The 24,136-nt window shown below is 41.6% G+C and overlaps 2 protein-coding genes across 2 annotated transcripts in view; both read right to left on the reverse strand.

The window, feature by feature from the left end:
• myo1d (myosin 1D) overlaps window positions 1–16,133 on the reverse strand; it is a 111,648-nt gene extending 95,515 nt beyond the window's left edge. The window contains exon 1 of the mRNA XM_029707469.1: window positions 15,414–16,133. Within this exon, the coding sequence (XP_029563329.1) occupies window positions 15,414–15,508 (95 nt within the window). The 5' untranslated portion in view covers window positions 15,509–16,133. The remainder of the gene's footprint in view (window positions 1–15,413) is intronic.
• A 473-nt stretch (window positions 16,134–16,606) lies between these two features.
• On the reverse strand, window positions 16,607–20,367 carry LOC115158486 (uncharacterized). The gene is made up of 10 exons (XM_029707489.1): window positions 20,286–20,367; window positions 20,101–20,162; window positions 19,820–19,857; window positions 19,570–19,644; window positions 19,288–19,353; window positions 19,063–19,125; window positions 18,921–18,960; window positions 18,204–18,656; window positions 17,880–17,972; window positions 16,607–17,790 (listed from the first exon to the last, which is right to left on the reverse strand). The coding sequence occupies exons 3-10, from the start codon at window positions 19,832–19,834 to the stop codon at window positions 17,381–17,383; spliced, it is 1,215 nt and encodes a 404-aa protein (XP_029563349.1). The 5' UTR covers window positions 19,835–19,857; window positions 20,101–20,162; window positions 20,286–20,367; the 3' UTR covers window positions 16,607–17,380.
• Between the last annotated feature and the right edge of the window lie 3,769 nt (window positions 20,368–24,136).

The raw sequence follows: 24,136 nt of genomic DNA on the forward strand, positions 1-24,136 counted from the left end.
AACGGGTCAAACAAGCTGTAGCTAGCTACAGACTAAACTGAAAAAACACGCTGCCGTGAAGCGTTCATCCATGTATACGGGTAAGAGTCTAGCTACCTTTTCAGATATTATACTTGTATTTAAAAAAAATGTATACCCCTTTTTCTCCGCAATTTCATGGTATCCAATTGGTAGTTACAGTCCTGCCTTATCGCTGCAACTTCCGTACGGACACGGGAGAGGCGAAGGTCAAGAGCCGTGCGTCCTACGAAACACGACCCAGCCAAGCCGCACTGCTTCTTGACACAATGCCCACTTAACCCAGAAGCACCAATGTGTCGGAAGAAACACCGTACACCTGGCGACCGTGTCAGCGTGCACTGCGCCCGGCCCGCCACAGGAGTCGCTAGTGCGCAATGAGAAAAGGACATCCCTGCCGGCCAAACCCTCCCCAAAACCGGACGACGTTGGGCCAATTGTGCGCCGCCCCATGGGTCTCCCGCTCGCGGCCGGCTGCGACAGAGTCTGAACCCGAACCAGGATCTCTAGTGGCACAGCTAGCACTGCGATGCAGTGCCTTAGACCACTGCGCCACTCGGGAGGCCGATATTATACGTTTCTAATTTAGTCAGAAAGACGTTGTCATTGCAAGTTAAAGTGTACTGTTCTCTAGCTAGCGAACATTAGCTTGCTGGCTCGCTAATGTTATGTATATGATCTGTCTAACTACATGTCCAAACAAAAGATTGATGATTACATGACCCATTAAGTTAGCCAGGTGAGTCTGGGGGTGATTACAGCTATCTATTGTATTTCATGAACATGTGTACATGTCTAGACAATAGTGACCCATCCCAGCTAGATGTGACTGAGGGGTGATTACAGCTATCTATTGTATTTCATGAACATGTGTACATGTCTAGACAATAGTGACCCATCCTAGCTAGATGTAACTGAGGGGTGATTACAGCTATCTATTGTATTTCATGAACATGTGCACATGTCTAGACAATAGTGACCCATCCCAGCTAGATGTGACTGAGGGGTGATTACAGCTATCTATTGTATTTCATGAACATGTGTACATGTCTAGACAATAGTGACCCATCCCAGCTAGATGTGACTGAGGGGTGGTTACAGCTATCTATTGTATTTCATGAACATGTGTACATGTCTAGACAATAGTGACCCATCCCAGCTAGATGTGACTGAGGGGTGATTACAGCTATCTATTGTGTTTCATGAACATGTGTACATGTCTAGACAATAGTGACCCATCCCAGCTAGATGTGACTGAGGGGTGATTACAGCTATCTATTGTATTTCATGAACATGTGTACATGTCTAGACAATAGTGACCCATCCCAGCTAGATGTGACTGAGGGGTGATTACAGCTATCTATTGTATTTCATGAACATGTGTACATGTCTAGACAATAGTGACCCATCCCAGCTAGATGTGACTGAGGGGTGATTACAGCTATCTATTGTATTTCATGAACATGTGTACATGTCTAGACAATAGTGACCCATCCCAGCTAGATGTGACTGAGGGGTGATTACAGCTATCTATTGTATTTCATGAACATGTGTACATGTCTAGACAATAGTGACCCATCCCAGCTAGATGTGACTGAGGGGTGATTACAGCATTTCTTTCACATGACCCATCAATTTAGACAAGTGTGTCCGGTTAACAGTTGATCACTTGTGATCGGAAAAACGGTAGTGTTTTATTATGTCTAAATAGTTTTTGGTTAAATACCTCCATGCACGTTCTCACTGCAAGAAAGATGCAGATTAGAAGCAGCATGCAGAGGGGTGGGTTTGTGTGTCTGTGTCCTCAACTTGCAGTGGGCAGACAAGTTTGCTGTCACTCAGTCAGAACGTGCATTAGCGTTTCATATTTTTTCCCTACCCTTGCCCCACTTGTTAGATATTATGCACATTGATAGCTTGATAGCAAACGCTCTCATCATCTTATTTATCATAGTAGCAGTCAGCAGCAATCTAAATGATCAGACCGAAAAAATGAAAGGAAATGTTATCAAGTGAAATTATAAAGCGAGTGGACAGAGAAAGAAAGCTTCACTCTATACAATTAGAGCAGCAGGATCAACGTTCAGCCCACCCTTATCTTTATAGACAGGCAAACTATCCAGTGGAGTTATTTAGACCACGCACATGACCGACTCAAAGACAGTTCAGTATGGTTTAGAAACTGTGACTGACACATGAGAAACATGCTTGCTGGCACCCGAAAAACTTTTTTCCAATCACAGATAATGACAAAAAAATACTCTGATCATAATCGGATCCAGAAAATTGTCCATATCCGTTATGATACTCGTTTTGTCCGACTATTCGGCACACCCTTAGTGTCTGGGTAAGCGTCATCTAATAATTATAAAATATTTTATCTGGACACTTTCTATTTTTGATATTGCTACTATGCAAATAACTATTTCACTATACTGTTTACACCTTCTGTATCCTGTGCATGTGACAAATACATTTGATATAGTGTGTGTTTACCAGAGATTGTAATGTGAAGAACAACATGACCTGCACCAAAGTCAGATTAGGATATAGGCCAAGGACTAGATAAAATGTATTTGTACCTGGAGTATTTCAGTATTGTAGGCTACTACTTTCTCCCCTTTTAGTTTTGAAATCTTTGGTTGTTTACTACTCTACTCACTCTGTTTAGCACATGGCCTCACATGTGAATCCTTAAAGAGATGGCTAACATGCTGACCACACCGCTCGCCTCGCGTGCGTGAGCGTAGCAAAATAAATGTACACATACATGTTATTCAATCACTGCACCCACACTGCTCGCGAGCTTCTGCGTGGCCAGGCGCTAAAACAGAAATTGGTTCTATTTGTGACGCTCAACGCGGTGCAAGTCCGACCTCTCTCATCTACTCATTGGTTTTTAGGAACATATACCCACGTTGGTGATTGAAAGATTAACTTACGTCCGCACTCCAGTCGGTTGTAGTTAGAGGTCGACCGATTAATCGGAATGGCCGATTAATTTGGGCCGATTTCAAGTTTTCATAACAATCGGAAATCGGTATTTTTGGACGCCGATTTGGCCGATTTTTATTATTATTATTATTATTTTTTTACCTTTATTTAACTAGGCAAGTCAGTTAATTAAGAACACATTCTCATTTTCAATGACGGCCTGGGTTAACTGCCTTGTTCAGGGGCAGAAAGACAGATTTTTACCTTGTCAGCTCAGGGATTCAATCTTGCAACCTTACGGTTAACTAGTCCAACGCTCTAACCACCTGCTTTACACTGCACTCCACGAGGTTACTCGTTTGCAATAAGAAGCTAAGGTAAGTTGCTAGCTAGCATTAAACTTATCTTATAAAAAACAATCAATCAATCATAATCACTAGTTAACTACACATGGTTGATGATATTACTAGTTTATCTAGCCTGTCCTGCGTTGCATATAATCGCTTAGGTACACGTTGCTCCAACCATAAACATCAATGCCTTTCTTAAAATCAATACACAGAAGTATATATTTTTAAACCTGCATATTTAGCTAAATGAAATCCAGGTTAGCAGGCAATATTAACCAGGTGAAATTGTGTCATTTTGCGTTCATTGCACGCAGTCAGGGTATATGCAACACTTTGGGTAATTTGTCAGAATTTTACGTAATTATGACATAACACTGAAGGTTGTGCAATGTAACAGGAATAACTATTTGTTTTCGAGATGATAGTTTCCGGATTCGACCATATTAATGACCTAAGGCTCGTGTTTCTGTGTGTTATTATGTTATAATTAAGTCTATGATTTGATAGAGCAGTCTGACTGAGCGGTGGTAGGCACCAGCAGGCTCGTAAGCATTCATTCAAAATAGCACTTTCGTGCGTTTTGCCAGCAGCCCTTCGCAATGCATTGCGCTGTTTATGACTTCAAGCCTATCAACTCCCAAGATTAGGCTGGTGTAACCCATGTGAAATGGCTAGCTAGTTAGCCGGGTGCGCGCTAATAGCGTTTCAAACGTCACTCGCTCTGAGACTTGGAGTAGTTTTTTCCCTTCCTCTACATGGGTAAGGCTGCTTCGAGGGTGGCTGTTGTCGATGTGTTCCTGGTTCGAGCCCAGGTAGGAGCGAGGAGAGGGACGGAAGCTATACTGTTACACTGGCAATACTAAAGTGCCTATATGAACATCCAATAGTCAAAGGTATATGAAATACAAATCGTATAGAGAGAAATAGTCCTATAATTCCTATAATAACTACAACCTAAAACATCTTACCTGGGAATATTGAAGACTCATGTTAAAAGGAACCACCAGCTTTCATATGTTCTAATTTTCTGAGCAAGGAACTTAAACGTTAGCTTTTTTACATGGCACATATTGCACTTTTACTTTCTTCTCCAAAACTTTGTTTTTGCATTATTTAAATCAAATTGAACATGTTTCATTATTTATTTGAGGCTAAATTGATTTTATTGATGTATTATATTAAGTTAAAATAAGTGTTCATTCAGTATTGTTGTAATTGTCATTATTATAAATAAATGTAAAAAAAATAAAAAATAAAAATCGCCCGATTAATCGGTATCGGCTTTTTTGGGTCATCCAATAATCGGCATCGGCGTTGAAAAAAATCATAATCGGTCGACCTCTAGTTGTAGTAATGCACCATAAAGTTGGTTGCCAACCGTCATATAAAGTCCAAAGAAGAAAAAGAAGCCTGAAGGAAGGAGGAGAGATGAGAAACGAATTTGGTTTATCGTTTTATCTGTTGATTATTTGTCAGAGGAGTGGACCTTGTACATTTCAGGTAAAATAACAACCCAATGTTTATATCCCAGGACAAATGAGCTAGCAACAGCAAGCTAAATTGCCATAAATATTTCATGCTTTTTGACCTGTCCCCAAATTAATATAATTGGTTCAGAGTTTGTTTTGATATTTCAACCTGCATGTCCTGATCACTTCTGGTGTGGTTGAACAAAAGCAATGCACGCACGCGCATCTGGTTTGGTCAGCATGTAAGGCTTAATAGGGTGTGAGCGATGCTGAATAGCTCTCCAGTAGGTCTACCAAAATATTCAAAGGCCATTTTCTCAAAAGTGGGGTTACAAGTTTATCAACTTACAAAGCAAAATTACTTTCCCATTGTTCCTCAACTGCAGTGTATGATATACCATTTTGCAGCTCTGAAACTAAAAACTAGCTGTTATTATCAGAGAGTTTAGGAACTCTTTCTTATTGATCTATTAACAAATTTACTGCCTTGTGATGTCACCAGGTAGGCTAAAACGTCATCCCACTAAAACAGGCTGAAATTTCAGGCAGTCTTTTCAAACAGCCTATCACCATTTTCAAAATTTCCCAGTATTATTCCAACCTCACAGTGTGGAGATACTTTTGTATATATAGTGTATGTGGACACCCCTTCAAATTAGTGGATTTGGCTATTTCAGCCACACCAGTTGCTGACAGGTGTATAAAATTGAGCACACCGCCATGCAATCTCCATAGACAAATACTGGCAACGTGACACCGTCACAGGATGCCACCTTTCCAACAAGTCAGTTTGTAACATTTCTGCCCTGCTAGAAATGCCTCGGTCAATTGTCTGTGCTGTTATTGTGAAGTGGAAACGTCTAGGAGCAACAACAGCTCAGCCTTGAAGTGGTAGGTAACACAAGCTCACAGAACTGGCCCGCCGAGGGCTGAAACGCAGAAAAATCATCTGTCCTCGGTTGCAACACTCACTACCGAGTTCCAAACTGCGTCTGGAAGCAACATCAGCACAATTTTTATTTAACTAGGCAAGTCAGTTAAGAACAAACTCATATTTACAATGACGGCCTAGGAAGTAGGAACAGTGGGTTAACTGCCTTGTTCAGCGGCAGAACGACAGATTTTTACCTTGTCAGCTCGGTTATTCGATCTAGCAACCTTTCGGTTACTGGCCCAACGCTCTAACCACTAGGCTACCTGCCGCCCTGCTCAAACAATAACTGTTTGTCGGGAGCTTCGTGAAATGGGTTTCCATGGCCGAGCAGCCGCACACAAGCCTAAGATCACTATGCGCAATGCCAAATGTTGGCTAGAGTGGTGTAAAGCTCACTGCCATTGGACCCTGGAGCAGTGGAAACACCTTCTCTGGAGAGATGAATCATGCTTCACCATCTGGCAGTCCGACAGACAAATCTGGGTATGGCGGATGCCAGGAGAACGCTACCTGCCCCACTGCAACCAACTGTAATGTTTGGTGAAGGATAAATAATGGTCTGGGGTTATTTTTCATGTTTCGGGCTAGGCCCCTTAGTTCCAGTGAAGGGAAATCTTAACGCTACAGCATACAATAACATTCTAGACGATTCTGTGCTTCCAACTTTGTGGCAACAGTTTGGGGAAGGCCCTCTCCTGTTTCAGCATGACAATGCCCCTGTGCACAAAGCGAGGTCCATACAGAAATGGTTTGTCAAGATCAGTGTGGAAGAACTTGACTGTCCTGCACAGAGCCCTGACCTCAACCCCATCGAACACCTTTGGGATGAATTGCAAGCCTAATCGCCCAACATTTGTGCCTGACCTCACTAATGCTTTTATGGCTGAATGGAAGCAAGTCCCCGCAGCAATATTCCAACATCTAGTGGAAAGCCTTCCAAGAAGTGTAGAGGCTGTTATAGCAGCAAAGGGGGAGCAACTCCATATTAATGCCCATGATTTTGGTATGAGATGTTCAACGAGCAGGTGTCCACATACATTTGGTCAGTGTGTATAAAAACACACTAAAAAAAAAAAATCACGTTTTTGACTGCACTGGGCCTTTAAGGGATTCTTGGATGACATGAAAAGGGATTCATGACAAACACCTTACTCATTCATTACAGAATCGGATCGTTAATCACATGAATGCAACATGCGTCATGTCTGTAAGTAAATTGGTTTCTGGGAAATTACAGCAGAAAGTTAATGTAGTGGAGGATGTGCTTCACCTCGTTAAAGCCAGACAGCCTTAATGGGAAACCTAATCTGATTGAATCTATCAAGATTGAATCAAGGTCTTCCCAGAGCTAGGATAGATTGCCCTGTGCAGTGAGCATATGCCAGACAAAACTGTCTACTGAATGAGTAGCACACATTCCATTCATAAGATGGGTAATTTACTGTATGACCCTACTGCACTATAGACTAATATCAAGAATGTGGACAACATAATGTGGGCAGGCCCGGAGGAAGGGGAAAAGAGAGAGAAAGGTGGAGAGAGAGAAAAGCAGTAAACCCTATATGAGGGATATGAAAAGAGAAATCAAGAAAGAGAGAGTGGAAGAGAGAGGAGGCAATAGGAGGACCAGAAACATGGTGCTGGACGACCAGCGTCCGGCTGCCAACGCACACAGTCCACAAATGAGACGTCTTTGAGAGCCGGCGGACTTATATATTTTAGGGGGGGAAGGTTCCAAAAGTACAGCCCTGTTTATGTAAAGGCGGTAATGTGTTTCTGATTACAGGGGGTTGTATGTAAATTATTGTGGAAACACAGGCCTTTTCATTGCTGGAGTGCAAAAGAGAAGGAAGTAGCCATTTTTCTGAAAATACGGTATATATTAGTGATATTATTATTTTTGTCAATATTATATTGATATTTGACTCCAAGTATGAATTGGCGCTGATGAAGATTTCATCAAAAGTGCATTACAGTGACTTGGAAATACAATGACATTCAAAAGGAGGCTAATAATTAGTAGGAAAACCTTTTGTCATCATTTTGATGTCACCAGATTGACTTTAGATGCAGTATAACATTTGGGATAGAGGTGATGATTTTAGCTAGCTAACATTGCTAGCTATTTTTGACTAAATTTGCTATATGACAACATTGACATCTGTCTAAAGTAAATTTGACGACATGATAATGCTGGCAAAGTTGTTTCCTACTAAATATTTGACTACTTTAGCAATGTCATTGTATTTCCAGGCACTATAGTGTGATTTAGATTAAATAGTAGTTAACCTCCCTCCAGAATGACTGAGCTTATTAACCAGTTCTTCCATGGCCTGCATACTCACTAGACATGTCACCCGTTGAGCATGTTCAGGATGCTCTGGTTCGACGTGAACAACAGCCAGTTCCCGCCAATATCCAGAAACTTTGCAGTCATTGAAGAGGAATGGGACAACATTCCACAGGCCACAATCAGCAGCCTGATCAACTCTATGGGAAGGAGATGTGTCATGCTGCATAAGGCAAATGGTGGTCACACCAGATACTGACTGGTTCTGATCCACACCCCTACGTCTATTTTTTTAAGGTATCTGTGACCAACACAGATGCATATCTGTATTCCAAGTCATGTGAAATCCATAGATTAGGGACTCATTTATTTATTTCAATTGACTGATTTCCTTATATGAACTGTAACTCAGTAAAATCTTTGAAATTGTTGCAGTTTGAGTTTATATTTTTGTTCAGTGTATATTAGACCGATACTGTATAACAGGAAGAGGAAGTAGAACCTTCGACCTCTCTCGTCTGCTTCTGCTCACTGCACCTGAACTATGGAGAGACTTTGATCCCTGTGTTTGCTCTGCAGGGAGGGAGTCGGGTTGCTATGTTCGGTGTGTCGCACCTATTCAACGATTAAATCTGCTGTTACGGCAACAAATTAACGTTAACACGCCTGAAATGCGAGAAGCTGCCTGGCCCTATTTGTCCAACACTTTCATAGTGGTTAAAGGAGAAGCTAGCTTTTTTTACAACCAAATCTAAATGTTTATGTAAATGGCATGTTATCGAAGGGTCCAGACACTTGCGATTTAACTTACCCCAACCAGCAATTCACTTCCTCATCCTTGTTGTGCAGTACAGGGGCTCTGAAAACACCCAAATGTCTTTTTAGAAATGGAATCACTCAGTATAGTGATGCAGGTCTTTCCAGACAGTGTATTCTATTTTGTGTGACTCGAGCGGTTTCCCCTATCCAGCTGTTCCATTCTCCACGTAGCCTGCTGTAAGAATGAACAGTTACTCGAGTCGCAACAAAATGGAATATGTTACAGATAAAATTCAGAATGACAGTTAAATGTGTACAACATCTAAAAAACCTGCATCACTATACTGAGAGCATCTCCATTTCGAAAAGGACCTATTTTAGTATTTTTGGAGCATGTGTTCATGTTTTTCAGAGCCCCCGTACTGCACAACGAGGATGAGGAAGTGAATCGCAGGTTGGGCAAAGTTTCTGAAAAACAAGTGAAATTGCAAAAAAAAAAAAATATCTTGACCCATCTATAAAATAGAGATTTGGTTGTAAAAAAAAAGCACAATTCTCCTTTAAATCCGTAAGATACACCGCAGATACTGGGTTACAGTGGGGCTCAATGGTAGACCAGACACACAAACTCAATTTCACAGAGTATGCCTTTCCTAGCCAGAATGGACTCTAACAACTCTCCCTGAGAAATTGGGAGGTGCTTTCATGCAGATACAGTCCCACTCTGAGCAGGAAGTGGAGCGTCAGTTCTGTGTACTGTACATGAAAATCATATGAGCCTAGTCCTCATGTTATTTGTCATCCGAGTGTTATTATTTTAAGCTTGTCATCATAACTTCAGTAGGACTTTAAATCAAGACATTGTGCCCTGTCAGATAGTTTCAGCCAATATTCAGGCTTAGAGAGGACATGCAGAAAACAATGAAATGTGAGGCCAAAGAAAGGGAAATGCCAATGGGAAAAGGCAGCTTTCCTTTGCCTTCCTCCAGATGCCATATTTTTGTCTCCTTCCTTTTCCAATCCCCCGAACCTCTCGAGGTCAAAGGTCAAACCAATTGAAACAACGATAGACACAGAAAAAGAGTAGCTTTGTATACTACACAAAAAAAAGAATAATACTGTATTCCCTAAGTCATGATGTCCCCATCATCTTCATGTTTTGATTAGGTGGAAACCATCAGATAAAGCATTATCTCTTGGCTGGCAAAAGAAACCTGTATCCTAGTCTAACCAACCCAACACAACTACAGAAGTGTTGATGGGCAGGGTCACTATAAGGCTAGTTGTAACTATTTCTCATTAATAATAAAATAAAACAAAAACATTTCCCAAGAAATGTCTCAATTTGGTACTTATTAGGATCCCCATTAGCCACTGTAAAAGCATCAGCTACTTAGGGTTCACATAAAACATAGTACAGTACAGAACATTTTTAGTCAAGGCCTGATATACATACAGTGCAGTCAGAAAGTATTCAGACCCCTTCACTTCTCCCACATTTTGTTACAGCCTCATTCTAAAATGTATTCAAATTGTCCCTGTGTCCCCCCCCCCCCCCATCTAGACACAATACCCCATAATGACAAAGCGAAAACAGGTTTAAACATTTTTGCAAATGTTTTACAATTTTTACTGAAATATCACTTTACTCAGTACTTTGTTGAAGCACCTTTGGCAGCGATTACAGCATCGAGTCATCTTGAGTATGAGGCTACAAGCTTGGCACAGCTGTATTTGGGGAGTTTCTCCCATTCTCTGCAGATCCTCTCAAGCTCTGTCAGGTTGGATGGGGCGCGTCGCTGCACAGCTAGTTTCAGGTCTCTCCAGAGATGTTTGATCGGGTTTATTTCCGGGCTCTGGCTGGGCTACTCAAAGACATTCAGAGACTTGTCCCGAAGCCTCTCCTGCGTTGTCTTGGCTGTGTGCTTAAGGTCGTTGTCCTGTTGGAAGGTGAACCGTCGCCCCCAGTCTGAGGTCCTGAGCGCTCTGTAGCAGATTTTCATCAAGGATCTCTCTGTACTTATCTCTATTCATCTTTCCCTCGATCCTGACTAGTCTCCAAGTCCCTGTCGATGAAAATCATCCCCACAGGATGATGCTTCCACTACGCTTGACTGTAGGGATGGGGCCAGGTTTCTTCCAGACGTGACGCTTGGCATTCAGGCCAAAGAGTTCAATCTTGGTTTCATCAGACTAGAGAATCTTGTTTCTCATGGTCTGAGAGTCTTTAGGTGTCTTTTGGCAAACTCCAGGCGGGATGTCATGTGCCATTTACTGAGGAGTGGCTTCCATCTGGCCACTCTACCATAAAGGCCTGATTTGTGGAGTGCTGCAGAGATGGTTGTCCTTCTGTAAGGTTCTCTCATTGCCACAGAGGAACTCTGGAGCTCTGTCAGAGTGACCATCAGGTTCTTGGTCACCTCCCTGACCAAGGTCCTTCTCGCCCGATTACTCAGTTTGGCTGGGCAGCCAGCTCTAGGAAGAGTGTTGGTGGTTCCAAACTTCTTCCATCTAAGAATGATGGAAGCCACTGTCTTCTTGGGGTCCTTCAATGCTGCAGGAATGTTGTGGTACCCCTCCCCAGATCTGTGCCTGCACACAATCCTGTCTCAGCGCTCTAAGGACAATTCCTTATACCTCATGGCTTGGTTTTTGCTCTGATACACACTGACAATGGTGGGACCTTATATAAACAGGTGTGTGCCTTTCCAAATCATGTCCAATCAATTGAATTAACCACAGGTGGACTCAAGGATGATGAATGGAAACAGGATACACCTGAGCTCAATTTCGAGTCTCATAGCAAAGGATCTGAGGTTTGGGCATCAGTGAGAGAAGAGAACATTTTTAGCTACTGACAAGTAGAGTGGTTATCAACTATTTCATCTGCAGTATGTGGGATGCCCGTTTTGGAAGAATAAAAAAATAAAAATACTAATTGTTTGAAAATGGTAGCGGTTTGCCAAAAAAGTTCCCTGCAGACCCAGCAAGACAAAACAACACTGCCAAAGTGCCATATAAGGACAAACAGTGAACAGTGATAACATTGTGCTCCAAAGAAGAGTATTTGGTATACAACCCCAGAGGTATATATAAGGAGGTTCCAGAATCAGACATGAGGAAAGTAACTTCCTTGAGACTACCACCTTTCCTTTGCAGTTTCCACCATTGTTAGATTGCAATCACAATGGTTTATTTGCTCAGTTCCAATGTGCTGTAGAGGCTTCATGGCCTCTTATCTGCTGACTGGTTCATTGAAGCAAATTCCCAAGACCTTTACTGGAATTTCATAGTTTTCATATGGAACGTTTCCAAAGAGATTGGGCATCTGTTGGAGTTATATTTAGGAAGTTCCTTGGCACTGTGCTCCCTGAAGCCAGACTGCTCAACCTTAAGTCAAACAAAGTAAATGTCAACTGGACAAGCACTCTGGCCAAAAGAAGATGAAAACTAAGCAGGCTACTCCACATAATTTATCATATTGTCACTAGGGGACAGATTCTGATTAGCGACTCAACATGGCTATCATGGGCTGACCGCAAAATACACCCCCGAGAGCCATGATGGCATTGAAAGTGGATATTTGGGAAATTTCACACCTTAAAATGGCTATTGAAGGAGGCAAATAGATGCCTCATGTACTCTGTCGGTGTATCCCTTCTCCAAGTGTTTCTCTACGCCCCCTTCACCCTGCTGCACACACACGCACACAGGATGAGAAGGGACAGGAGGAGGAAATGCTCCTGGTCAGTCACACCCTCTGTAAATAACAATTTGCACACATCCTCTCCACTCTGGCTTGTCCAGCTGGAGGGAAAACAAACAGTAGGTCCAGGGAGAGCTAGGAAAATGATGCATGCAGATCCTGCTGCCTGGCTATCAAATGCAAACAGCTACGTTATAAACTGGATACTTATCAGGATAGAAACACCAATAAAATCTAATAATTGTGAGGACAGCTTTAGACGTGTGTCTGTGAAAAGACTCTCATACTGAACTACATGTTCTGTCTGAGGTCTGTCAAATAGTTCCCAAATCCACTATCTCAGAGTTATTCAACTCTGACCCTACAAGGTCCAGAGCCTGCTGGTTTTCTACCTGATAATTGCACACACCTGGTGTTCCAGGTCTAAATCAGTCCCTGATTAGAGGGGAACAATGAAAAAACGCAGTGGAACTGGCTTCTAGGTCCAGAGTTGAGTTGCAGGGCGCTTTCTCCACTCAGTTACAACCAGAGATCGCCAACCCTGCTCTTGGAGAGCTACCATCCTGTAGATTTTCGCTCCAACCCTAATCTAGCACCCCTGATTCGAATAATTGATAAGATTAATAAGGTTAGTTACAACTGGGGTTGGAGTGAAAACCTGCAGGTGGGTAGGACTCCAAGAACAGGTTTGGAGACCCCTGGGTAAAACAAATATGACTTGGCACCAATGTTATGTATGATAAAGATAATTTCAGACATATAAGATGTAGGCCTATGTCTGTTTACACATGCATTCAATTACAGAGCTGCATGTTTCCCATTTCCATGAATGGATTACAAACTGCGGTTTGTATACATACTATAGTTCAGATAGCAAGAGAATATTGACTGGGTTGAGGCCCATTAAAAGATGACAAGTTATATGGATGTTTATTTGTGCAGAAACAACCATTGGAGAGGCCACCTAGAAAGGATGGTCTTTTGGTAAGCTATATAACTGATCTTCAGGAAACTAGATCCTCAAGTCTGGTTCTCTGTCATTGTCATGTCTATAACACAGGAAGCTGCGGAGGGGAGAACGGCTCATAATAATGGCCGGAACGGAGCAAATGGAATGGTAAACACCTGGAAACCATGTGTTTGATGTATTTGATACCATTCCACTCCAGCCAATACCACGAGCCCATTCTCCCCGATTAAGGTGCTGTCAACCTCCTGTGGTCTATAATGTTCCAAATATTTAGAGGTAATTTCCATAAAAGTCTCAAACGTGGTTACGTTAAGCGAGTAAGCTGAAGTTCAGCTCATCGCCATTAACTGCAGTAATTCGAACAGGTCAAGGTGTTGACATCTTTCATTGACATCAGCAATAAGGAAGTGTGACTTTGATGTAGGCTAGAGGCGCTTAGGAAAAAAATACTTCAATATTGTTCCAACTAATTTCATTGCATTATCAGAACAGAAAATGATTTGAGAATTCTACTAGAATCATCTCTGTCCATATTCAAGTCAAACAGGAGTAGGCTACTACAATGAGCATTACATAAAAAAGGGACTCCCATCCACAAGTCCCCACCCTGACAATCGATGGTGTCAGAAACCACATGCAAAGTTGCATGCAGCTGCAGCAGAGGACAGGTACACAGGGCCAGGGCAGTGAGTGACTGACTGAATCTTTCCCACATTCACTTTCCCAAACATACCATGCTTGGCTGGCATCATCCCACAAACCACTCATGATGCAAAAATAGCCTTGGACAATCTGTATGTTCAGATGATGCTTTTCATTGGGAGCACCGTGATTCCCTGGGTGGAGCCCCATTCACACACAGCATGGCTCATATAATTACCAGTCTGACAAAGACAACATCTCTGAGGAATGCTCTGTGTCCAGACAGAATACAGTCCAAGAGGAAACTAGGTCCATTGTTCTAAAAAAATCATGTATGTAGACAAAACATGAGGAATAGTTTTCACATGATGGGTCAATTCCTGTCGTAAAGGCCAAGTAATACAACTGCTCTTCCTTGTTTCATCCGTCAAATGCCCATGAATAACTGGGACATCTATAGCTAGGCTTGCATCCAATTTGCGACAGATTTTCATGCGAATATGAAAAAATCTGCATAAAACAATATGAGCATTTTCCCCACCAGCGATGGTTTCGGATAAAAGTCTGTGGGTGATGACGTGGTGTGCATAAAAATTACTTTTGCGGTTAAATTCCCATGTACCTAATGAAAAATACAAGTTCAATTGGTTTCCATCGCATTTTCAACTCTACTGATGGTTTTGTCACAACAACTGTTGCGTTATACAGCAAATGTGCCCACTCTGGTCTTGGTACATGCGCTCTAGCCAACAGGTAGCGTACCTACATTATGAGATTGTTATGGAAACGTACAATATTATTTCACTTTATCAAACGGCAAAAACCATTCTCATGGTTTCATCAGCCCGCTTGTGACTTTTTTTCCCATCAGGTTATAATTCATCCAGCATGAAATGGTTGGATGGAAACGTGGCTAGTTATAAACAAATGTTGCTCTGCAAGATGTGCAATCCATAATGGAATGGGAATTCCATTCATATTACTCTGATAGAGTCATTAAATAGTAGCGTCGGCTATGGCACTGGCAGTCTGGCACAGCCAACTAAAAATAAACAAATCTGACAATTATATTGTAAGGTGTGGTGTAGGAATGTAGCACTGCAACTCTGACCTGTCAAAATGAACAGCAAGCCCTCCTGCACCTGTGGTGCTTGAAAACAACTCATGCATTAGTCAGTCCTATACACATAGTGGCCTAATTGAACGAACAAAAAAAGTATCATTATTTAGGCTTAGTACTATCAAAAGCGTCCATCAGACAAGGTAACATGGCTTTCCTGAACCAGCAGGCTACGTCTCGCCTCGTTGAGGTGAACGACCGTGGTGGACGCCACTACCTACCTGAGCTTTAGGTTAGCCATGAATTCCTCCAAAGAAACATTGTCCAGAAGAACAAAGTCAGCCTTTCCAAACTCTAGACTCTCGTGTTCTGCCATGTTGTATGTTGGTTTTTAAAAAATCGGTTCAGAAGAAAATACTTTTTTGTAAAAGACAACTTCACTGTTTTGAAGTGGTCCTCCGCGACACCAGGTAAACAATGGCGAGCTGGTCAGTGCACCTATTCAAGCTCGAAATGGTCGAGGAGCATTTTCTTCATTCAAGTAGTCAACAGTACAAGTGATACGATGTTATTTTTTACTCATTTTGAATGAGCTGCAAAAACAAAATAAGGAAACGATACAAAACAGCCAAACTTATAGCAAAACGTATCGAATTATGTGTTCTAAATTACAACGGACGGTTTCAAATAGGAATGGTTAGTTCAGAATATGCTTTCATATCCAGACACTTGTTGCTTTCGCCGAAAAGGTATTGTCCGGACTCCCGTTACACTAAACGCCTATCAATAGAGCCCTTTGCTTGAATTTCTCCCCTCGACTCTATACAGACGAATAGAATCCTACCCGGCTCGCAACGCTCCACCCCCTGGTCAGAGGTGTTGGTCTAAACTTGTCATGTGTACATTTTGAAAATAGTACAATTCCCATGACAACTGAAGTGTTTCATACATTTCTCGGGTGACTAGTCATTTTGACAAGTTCTTCAAATCCAAATCAGTATGCCTAGTCAGGGCCTCAAATCATTCCCAATAATTATGCCATATAAGGAAACATTCATAGCCTACAACTTCTCTTATGTGCAGACTAATCTAAATAGCAGGCCTAAAAGAAACACCTGGAACTAGATCCCCCAACATTCTGGTCTTGACAAGAAAAAAAAATAAACTGTTGGGGAAGGTTCTCTGCACTGTTCAAACAATCCAGTAAATGTGGAGTTAAGATAGAGCGTGGCGTATGCTTGTTTGCATGTGACTATTCCTCTTTTGTTTGTTGATATTTTTTTTTTTAAAGATAAGAGCATGGTCTTGTTAACTTCCAAAAGTGGAATTTGCATCACAGGTGTTCTCTTCCATTTCCCCTGAAAATCGGAGCTTCCGGTTGTCAACAACTCAGCCAAGCTACATGCAGGCCTGCCATTTGTGACTTTGGGTAGTTTTTGTATGTCAAAAATAATAGAATGTAAAAAATAAAACCTTTTTTTTTTCAAGACAGCCTGTAATTTTTGGGCTCAACTCCCTGTTACAGAATTTGTACAATTGACTGACCATATAGATGATGATGAGGATGATGATGAACATATGACAAAAACACTCTCAGCACTTTTAGTTTCTTGGAATTAGGCCTACTGAACACTGGCAAAATAAACTCAACATATAGGTTTATGACTGACAGTCTATATCACTTCACTGATGCTGCTGTAATCTGTCTACTTATTACAATTGTATGCCCTAGTATGCCACCTTGTGTTTGAGAGAGGTAGGCTATTATTTTAGAATCTCTTATTACTGTACTGTAATTGTATTAAAATACAAAAGGCCTTTCTTAGTGATATAGAGTATCAACTAATACAGCATTTAACTCTGAAAACATCATGGGCGGGAAATATTTTTCTTACTGGTGCCTTTTGTGAATGTCAGCAAAATATGGAAATTAAATGTCAAACAATCTGAGAATTGCATTAAGACTGCCTAATTTCAACTCTTGAGAATCTAAATTGTTTTCATTTTGAATTAAAGCAAACTTTCACTTACTACAGAAGCAACATACAGTATTTATTTTAATTGATGTCCATGCATCTGACTGTAAGTTGCTCTGGACAAGAGTGTATACTATGCTAAATGACTGAAATAAAAAAATTCAATGTTAGAAGAAGTGTTTTCAACTGCAACGCTGTTTTGACAGAAACACCATTAAATCTGTAAATAAGAATCAAATACAAAATGAAAACAGACACATATTGGCTTTAGTCTACCTCTTCGACTGAACAAGCAGTGACCCACCAAATGTGATGGTATTGGATGAAGCAGTGGCCCAAGAGCTACCACAGTCTTGGCTCACATACACCAGGGACCCTCTGCGCAGAAAGGTCATATAAGTGGACAGATTACCCACAGTGGAGGGACTCCTGATTTTGGTGTGAGAGACAGCCACCCAGTAACCATTGATCACCAACCATAGGTCTGTCTTGACACCGTGTTTCCCACTCTGTGTGGAGAAGAAGAACTGGTAGACTCCTTTGACAGGAGCCCGGAACACCCCGGTCCTCCGGTTGAAGGCTCGCCCAACGTTCACAAGGACAGTCCTGTACTTGATGCGGTTCACCTTGCCTGAGATGGGCCCGGGATAGGAGGCAAAGAAGTGGACTTTTCTCTTCAGGGCTGGAGGAGAGAAAATGACCAGAGATCAGCATGGACATTTGGAAATGTATTTTGATTGTGTTAATTCAAAATGTTTTATGACTACTCACGTCTTGGCTTCTTCTTACACCTCCAGTTTATATTGTCTCGACTTACACAGGTCTCGCTTTTCCTGCACTTTCCACACACAATGGTGTTGATATCTGACAGGGGGGAAAAATGTCACATGTTCAAATTGTAAAACACTCATCTCATAAACTACCACAATGAGAGTTCTAGCTATACATATTGTGTCCGTTTCCCAGACACAAATTATAGCCTAGTCCTGCCCTAAAAGGCGTTTTTTTAATGGAGAATCTCGATTGAAAATGCTTTTAGTCTAGGACTACACTTAGTCTGTGGCTGGGAAACTGGCTCACAATGACCAATCTTACCTGCACAGTAGGCCAGGTGACATGTCGTCGGTTTGGTAAACTTGTAGACGTAATAATTGCCCTGGCACTTCTTCACTTTGATGGGTGTGGACTTGAAAGCGCAGCAGTTCTTGTTCCAGTGGCCGCAGACCTTGCGGGTGACGATCCCATCCCTCCTCTTCGGGTGAGGCCCGGCCAGCCACATGGGGGCGTGGGTGCCACACTTGTTCATGGGCACACACCTCTCGGGCATCTGCAGACTGTTGCCCTTGTAGAACAGGCGGTACCAGCCTCGCCACTTGACGTTGCGGTCACACATCTTGTTCTTGATGCTGGTGTTAGTGGCCCTCCAGGGCTGGTCCAGGACAGTGTAGCGGAAGCAGGGATCGAAGGGTCGCATGGAGTCTTCTTCCTCTGATGACCACACAATGTCCTCCTCTCCATGGTTTGGGGGGTAAACAAGAGAAGTGCTGCCTACCAGAGATATCACATAGACAGAGACCAGACAGGAAAGGAACAATAAACCAGTTATGCTCACACTAAAGCTAGTCATATGGATATCTTGTCAAGGATCATAATGATGATCAAATTTTACTTATCAACAATAATAAAATCTACTGCAGTAAATGTCAGACAGGTATACCATATTACAAGCTGCACAAATTATCTTCATAAAAAAGTTATAGAAATGAAATTGTGATGTAAAGGACTAATAATCATATAATTTCCTTCACTGACCTATTTCTGTTGTAGTCTCATTCTTAGGGCTTGTCAGCATCTGTGGAAGAAGAAACAAAAACAAAAAGTCTAATCTGCCTGTTTAAAGAAGCACAAAATCATATAAAAAAGATAGATCTTAATTAAGTGGAAAATCCCTTACCTGATTCAGGGCCTCCAGCTGTTGCCTGATATTTGTTTGTTCACATTTGAAGTGTTCCATTTCCTGAATAGATATATTTTTTTTTAATATGACAATAACCAATGAATAACTAATGAATCTTGTTACACAGCATTATTGTTTAGGGGCGAGCAAAGATTGAATTTAAACTACATCATAGAAAGAATTTCTAAAACATGTAATTTAAGTTTTAAAAAATTGCATTACCTTGTAGACAGCAGCAAGTTGCATCACCAAAGGTTGATCCTCAAACTTCCAAATATTAAACTCAACCTGGAAGATTAAGATCATTTCTTTGTGTTATTCATTTGGCAAACCTTTGGAAGTTTTATAGCAGTGTGCCAATCTCATTATTAGGTAGGGTTTGGAACTTCCATCCGATGTAAACAACATTTGGAAGAAAGTATTTAATACATAATGTATGATTTCTATATTCCAAATCTCCATCTGCTCTGCTTTTGAACATCACTCGGAGTAGTTGATACTCACAGAACTGGCATTCCCTACCGAGCCCACTGTGTAGGGTGATAGCATAGCAAACACAGCCACAGCTAACACAATCATCTGGGGAAAACAGTGACAAATCAAATATATAAATTATTTCAATTATTATACATTTCTAAGATCATTTTTAGATATTGTGCTATTCCCAAATTAATGTTCTGGTAATTACATATTAATTAGAAGAGGAGCGTGATAAGGTATTTCGTTTTAAATTATGCTGGCTAAATATTCTTACCTCGAAACACTGCATCTCAAAGTCAATGATGAGGGACCCTGTAAATTAGAATACCAAAGTTAGGGAAAATATAAGGGCTGTCAAATCCCTCTGTCAAATGTGTTGAAACAGAACATATCAGCACATATCAGCACATATCAGAACATATCAGCATCATGGAACAAATGATTCTGGTAATGCACATAAAGGATTTGAAATGGTACCAATGGTACAGGAACTGATATTTATGTTTAAATAATATAAACCTACAAAGCACTTGAAATGTAAAAACGTGTCCCCACCTGTTTAGGTCAGCATCTTGAAAATCAGTCCGCGGATGGACTTATATACCCATGTACAGGGACTAATGTCACAAACAAAAAAAGAGAAGTTAAGGACTTCAGTTAAACAGCATTTTACCCACTCAGTAAGTTTAGGTGTTACTTTTCACAGACAAGACGCAGACGTGTACATGAAATGGTCTTACCATCAGCAGTTTTGGAGGCAGTGTGGTCAACAATGGCCCAGAGAAAAAGTTGTCGGCTATACATATTCATGAACTGCATTTTGACTTTTCAGGGGTCAAAATGGGTCCTCATCAGGGTACAAAATCAGGGGTGAATTGAGCAAGAAACTTTCAGTGTTGATTATATCAGACAACCAGGACAGTTTAAACGTATTCTAATGTGGCTGATTCAAAATGGAATCAGAACAAAACAGATACTAAGTGGTAGATCAATATAATAGATCAATATAGCCAAGAATATGATGCTCTCCATTAAATAAAATGAACCCGATACACCGATCTGAAAGGTAAAATCAGAAAATGGCTCTTCAAATGAAAAGGTTCCCTGTCAAGTAGTTTTCATCTGTTTGATTTAGGTTTTGAGACATGTTGCTTGTGTAAGCAGCAGTGGCGGTTCTAGACCATTTCAACTGGGGGGGCCAAGCTGTGGCCAGTTGTACTGTTAGAGGAGCCAGTTACATTAGATGTTATTGTTGTCATATGGTTTTCTTCACTGCATTGCAGGCATTAGCAGGCAAAAGACCATGTTCATAATCATCATCGTTGCCACTGTCTAATAACGGATGTAAAAAAAAGAAAGATAGCAAAAATTTGTTATGTAAAAATGATTTCATAATCCACATTTAGGGGGGCCATAAGAGGGTCCAAAGTTGTTGTCACAGGGGCACACCCCCGCCAGAGCCGCTAGTGGTAAGCAGCTAATGGGGAAATGCATGGGAAAACCACATGGAAGATATGATTGGTTGGAGCCATGGGTGTGCATAATGTTTTTTCAGCATCAGCAAAGCTAAGAGCGGTGACATAAGCTGCAGTATGAATCTAAAAACACTTTCCCTGCATTTTCCATTCAATCATTTGTGGGCTAAACCTATAATTGAAAAACAATGATACTTGAAACATTGATTGGATTAACGTGTGAAAATGTTGAATACGTTTCCTCTGTATTGAAAATGTAACGTTTTTACATGCGTAAATGTCAGCAATGCACTCAGCACTGTAATAACCAAGAAAATAGGTCCTATTCTAAACTGAGGGTGCAGGCATTTTTACATTTTAAATATAATATATTATGCAGATGCTCTTATCCAGAGCGACTTACAGTAGTGAGTGCATACATTTTCCTATTTGTTTGTTCTGGTCTCCCGAGGGAATAGAACCCACCTGGCATTGCAAGTGCCATACTCTACCAACCGAGCCACACGGGACCCAGCCACTGAGGAATAAAGAAATGGAGACTACGTCCAAGATGTCCGACCGTTGATTTCAACATGATTTACTCATGCGATCGATTGACCGTCTATATCTAGACGGCCCGACTTCACACTCAGTGCACACAGGGAGCAGCGCAAGCAGCGATAACTTCATCACGTTGTCCAAAAACATGGTAGACATTGGATGAAAATAAAATGTTGATATCTTTGGCTGTTAGTGATGGGAAAAAATAGGCCTCATCGACAGCTATACTAATAATTCAAAGGATGTTTTGTGCACAAAGATGATACTACAGTGTCTTATTAGGAATTTTAAAATCTGACTTCTCTATGCGGCCGTCTATGGAAATTGGCTTTATGGGCCCGGCTTCAATTAAACTGCAGTACTAAAGCAAGACTTTAGGAACAGTCCAAACCGTCCTTCTAGACCGGAACCCTGGCCCCTTGGGTGCGGTCGTCACTTCTTACCACAGCCACAAAATCATAAACCCTGCCTATTTAGACAATTTAACTTCTCAAAATGGGATTGTAAATTTAACCCTAACCACACTGCTAACCCTAACTTTAAATTAAGATCAAAAAGCTCATTTTTGTTATCATGAATTTTGACAATATTGCTGTGGCTGTGCTATCTAGTGGAAACAGCTGCATAATGATGCTTGAGGGCTGTGCCAACACTGCAGTATCAAAGATACCCCAATAGGGGTAGTAGCAATACAGCTTTACTGTACATATCAAATATGCATCCTCCTTTGGTATCATACTGTTTCATGCCACTGATAAGATTAATTAACTGGCATAGCTAAAAACAAACATAATAAATTGATAGAAATAACATGTTGAGTCTGCAGTTGAACATCACTTTTTAGACTAGTGCTATTGACGAGTTCTTTCAATTTTCAGTTGTCCCACATAACGTTGTTGTCAGGTGGATGACAACAAGTGTCCTCTCACAAAGAATTCTAGCTTGGCACAGTCAGCTAGGTATGTTGCAGTAAGTGTGTCCTAGACAGCAGACGTCTGTCACTAGTCTGTGTGGGATGCCCCCAGTCATAAACAAGACTGGCTATTCTTTGTTAGGATGCACGTCAGACGTCTTTAACCAGGGCACAGGTGTTCTGGCTTGCCAGACTCTTAAACTAGGCCTAGGGCATTGAACAACAGACTTTCCCACTTTAATCTCATGGTTCTAATTCTAATCACCTATTCTTATGAATATGAAAAACACAGTGCCAACGACGCAGCCCGCTACCAAGGACTGTGGGTTCTCCTTCGCCGTGGCCGTATGACATTTAAACGTGTTAACCCTCGCAAGGCTGCTGGCCCAGACGGCATCCCTAGCCGGGTCCTCAGAGCATACACAGACCAGCTGGCTGGTGTGTTTACGGACATATTCAATCTTTCCCTATCCCAGTCTGTTCAAGATGACCACCATTGTTCCTGTACCCAAGAAGGCAAAGGTAACTGAACTAAATGATTATCGCCACGTAGCACTCACTTCTGTCATCATGAAGTGCTTTGAGAGACTAGTCAAGGATCATATCACCTCCACCCTACCTGATACCCTAGACCCACTTCAATTTCCTTACCGCCCCAATAGATCCACAGACGATGCAATCGCAATTGTCATCACACTGCACACTGCCCTATCCCATCTGGACAAGAGGAATACCTATGTAAGAATGCTGTTTATTGACTACAGCTCAGCATTCAACACCATAGTACACTCCAAGCTCATCATTAAGCTCTCGGGAGTGTGGTGTCAGGAAAATAACCTCTCACTCAACGTCAACAAAACAAAGGAGATGATCGTGGACTTCAGTAGACAGCAGAGGGAGCGCCCCCTATTCACATCGACGGGACATTAGTGGAGAAGGTGGAAAGTTAAGTTCCTCGGCGTACACATCACAGACAAACTAACAGTGTGGTGAAGGCGCAACAGCGCCTTTTCAACCTCAGGAGGCTGAAGAAATTTGGCTTGTCAGCTAAAACCCTCAAACTTTTACAGATGCACAATTGATAGCATCCTGTCGGGCTGTATCACCGCCTGGTACGGCAACTGCACAGGCCTCAACCGCAAGGCTCTCCAGACGGTGGTGCGGTCTGCACAACGCATCACCGGGGGCAAACTACCTGCTCTCCAAGGCACCTACAGCACCCAATGTCACAGGAAGGCCAAAAAGATCAAGGACAACAACCACTCGAGCCACTGCAGGTTCACCCCGCTATCATCCAGAAGGTGAGGTCAATACAGGTGCATCAAAGCTGGAACCGAGAGACTGAAAAACAGCTTCTATCGCAAGGCCATCAGACTGTTAAACAGCCATCACTAGCACAAAAGCTGCTGCCTACATACAGACTTGAAATCATTGGCCACTTTAATAAATGGAACACTAGTCACTTTAATGTTTACATATCTTGCATTACTCATCTCATATGTATATACTGTCTTCTATACTATCTATTGCATCTTAGCCTATGTCGCTCTGTCACTGCTCATCCACATATTTATATATTCTTATTCCATTCATTTACTTAGGATTTGTGTGTATTAGGTATCTGTTGTGGAAATGTTAGATATTACTGCACTGTTGGAACTAG

The sequence above is a fragment of the Salmo trutta genome, chromosome 2 (assembly GCF_901001165.1).
Source record: "Salmo trutta chromosome 2, fSalTru1.1, whole genome shotgun sequence".
Classification (NCBI taxonomy): domain Eukaryota; kingdom Metazoa; phylum Chordata; class Actinopteri; order Salmoniformes; family Salmonidae; genus Salmo; species Salmo trutta.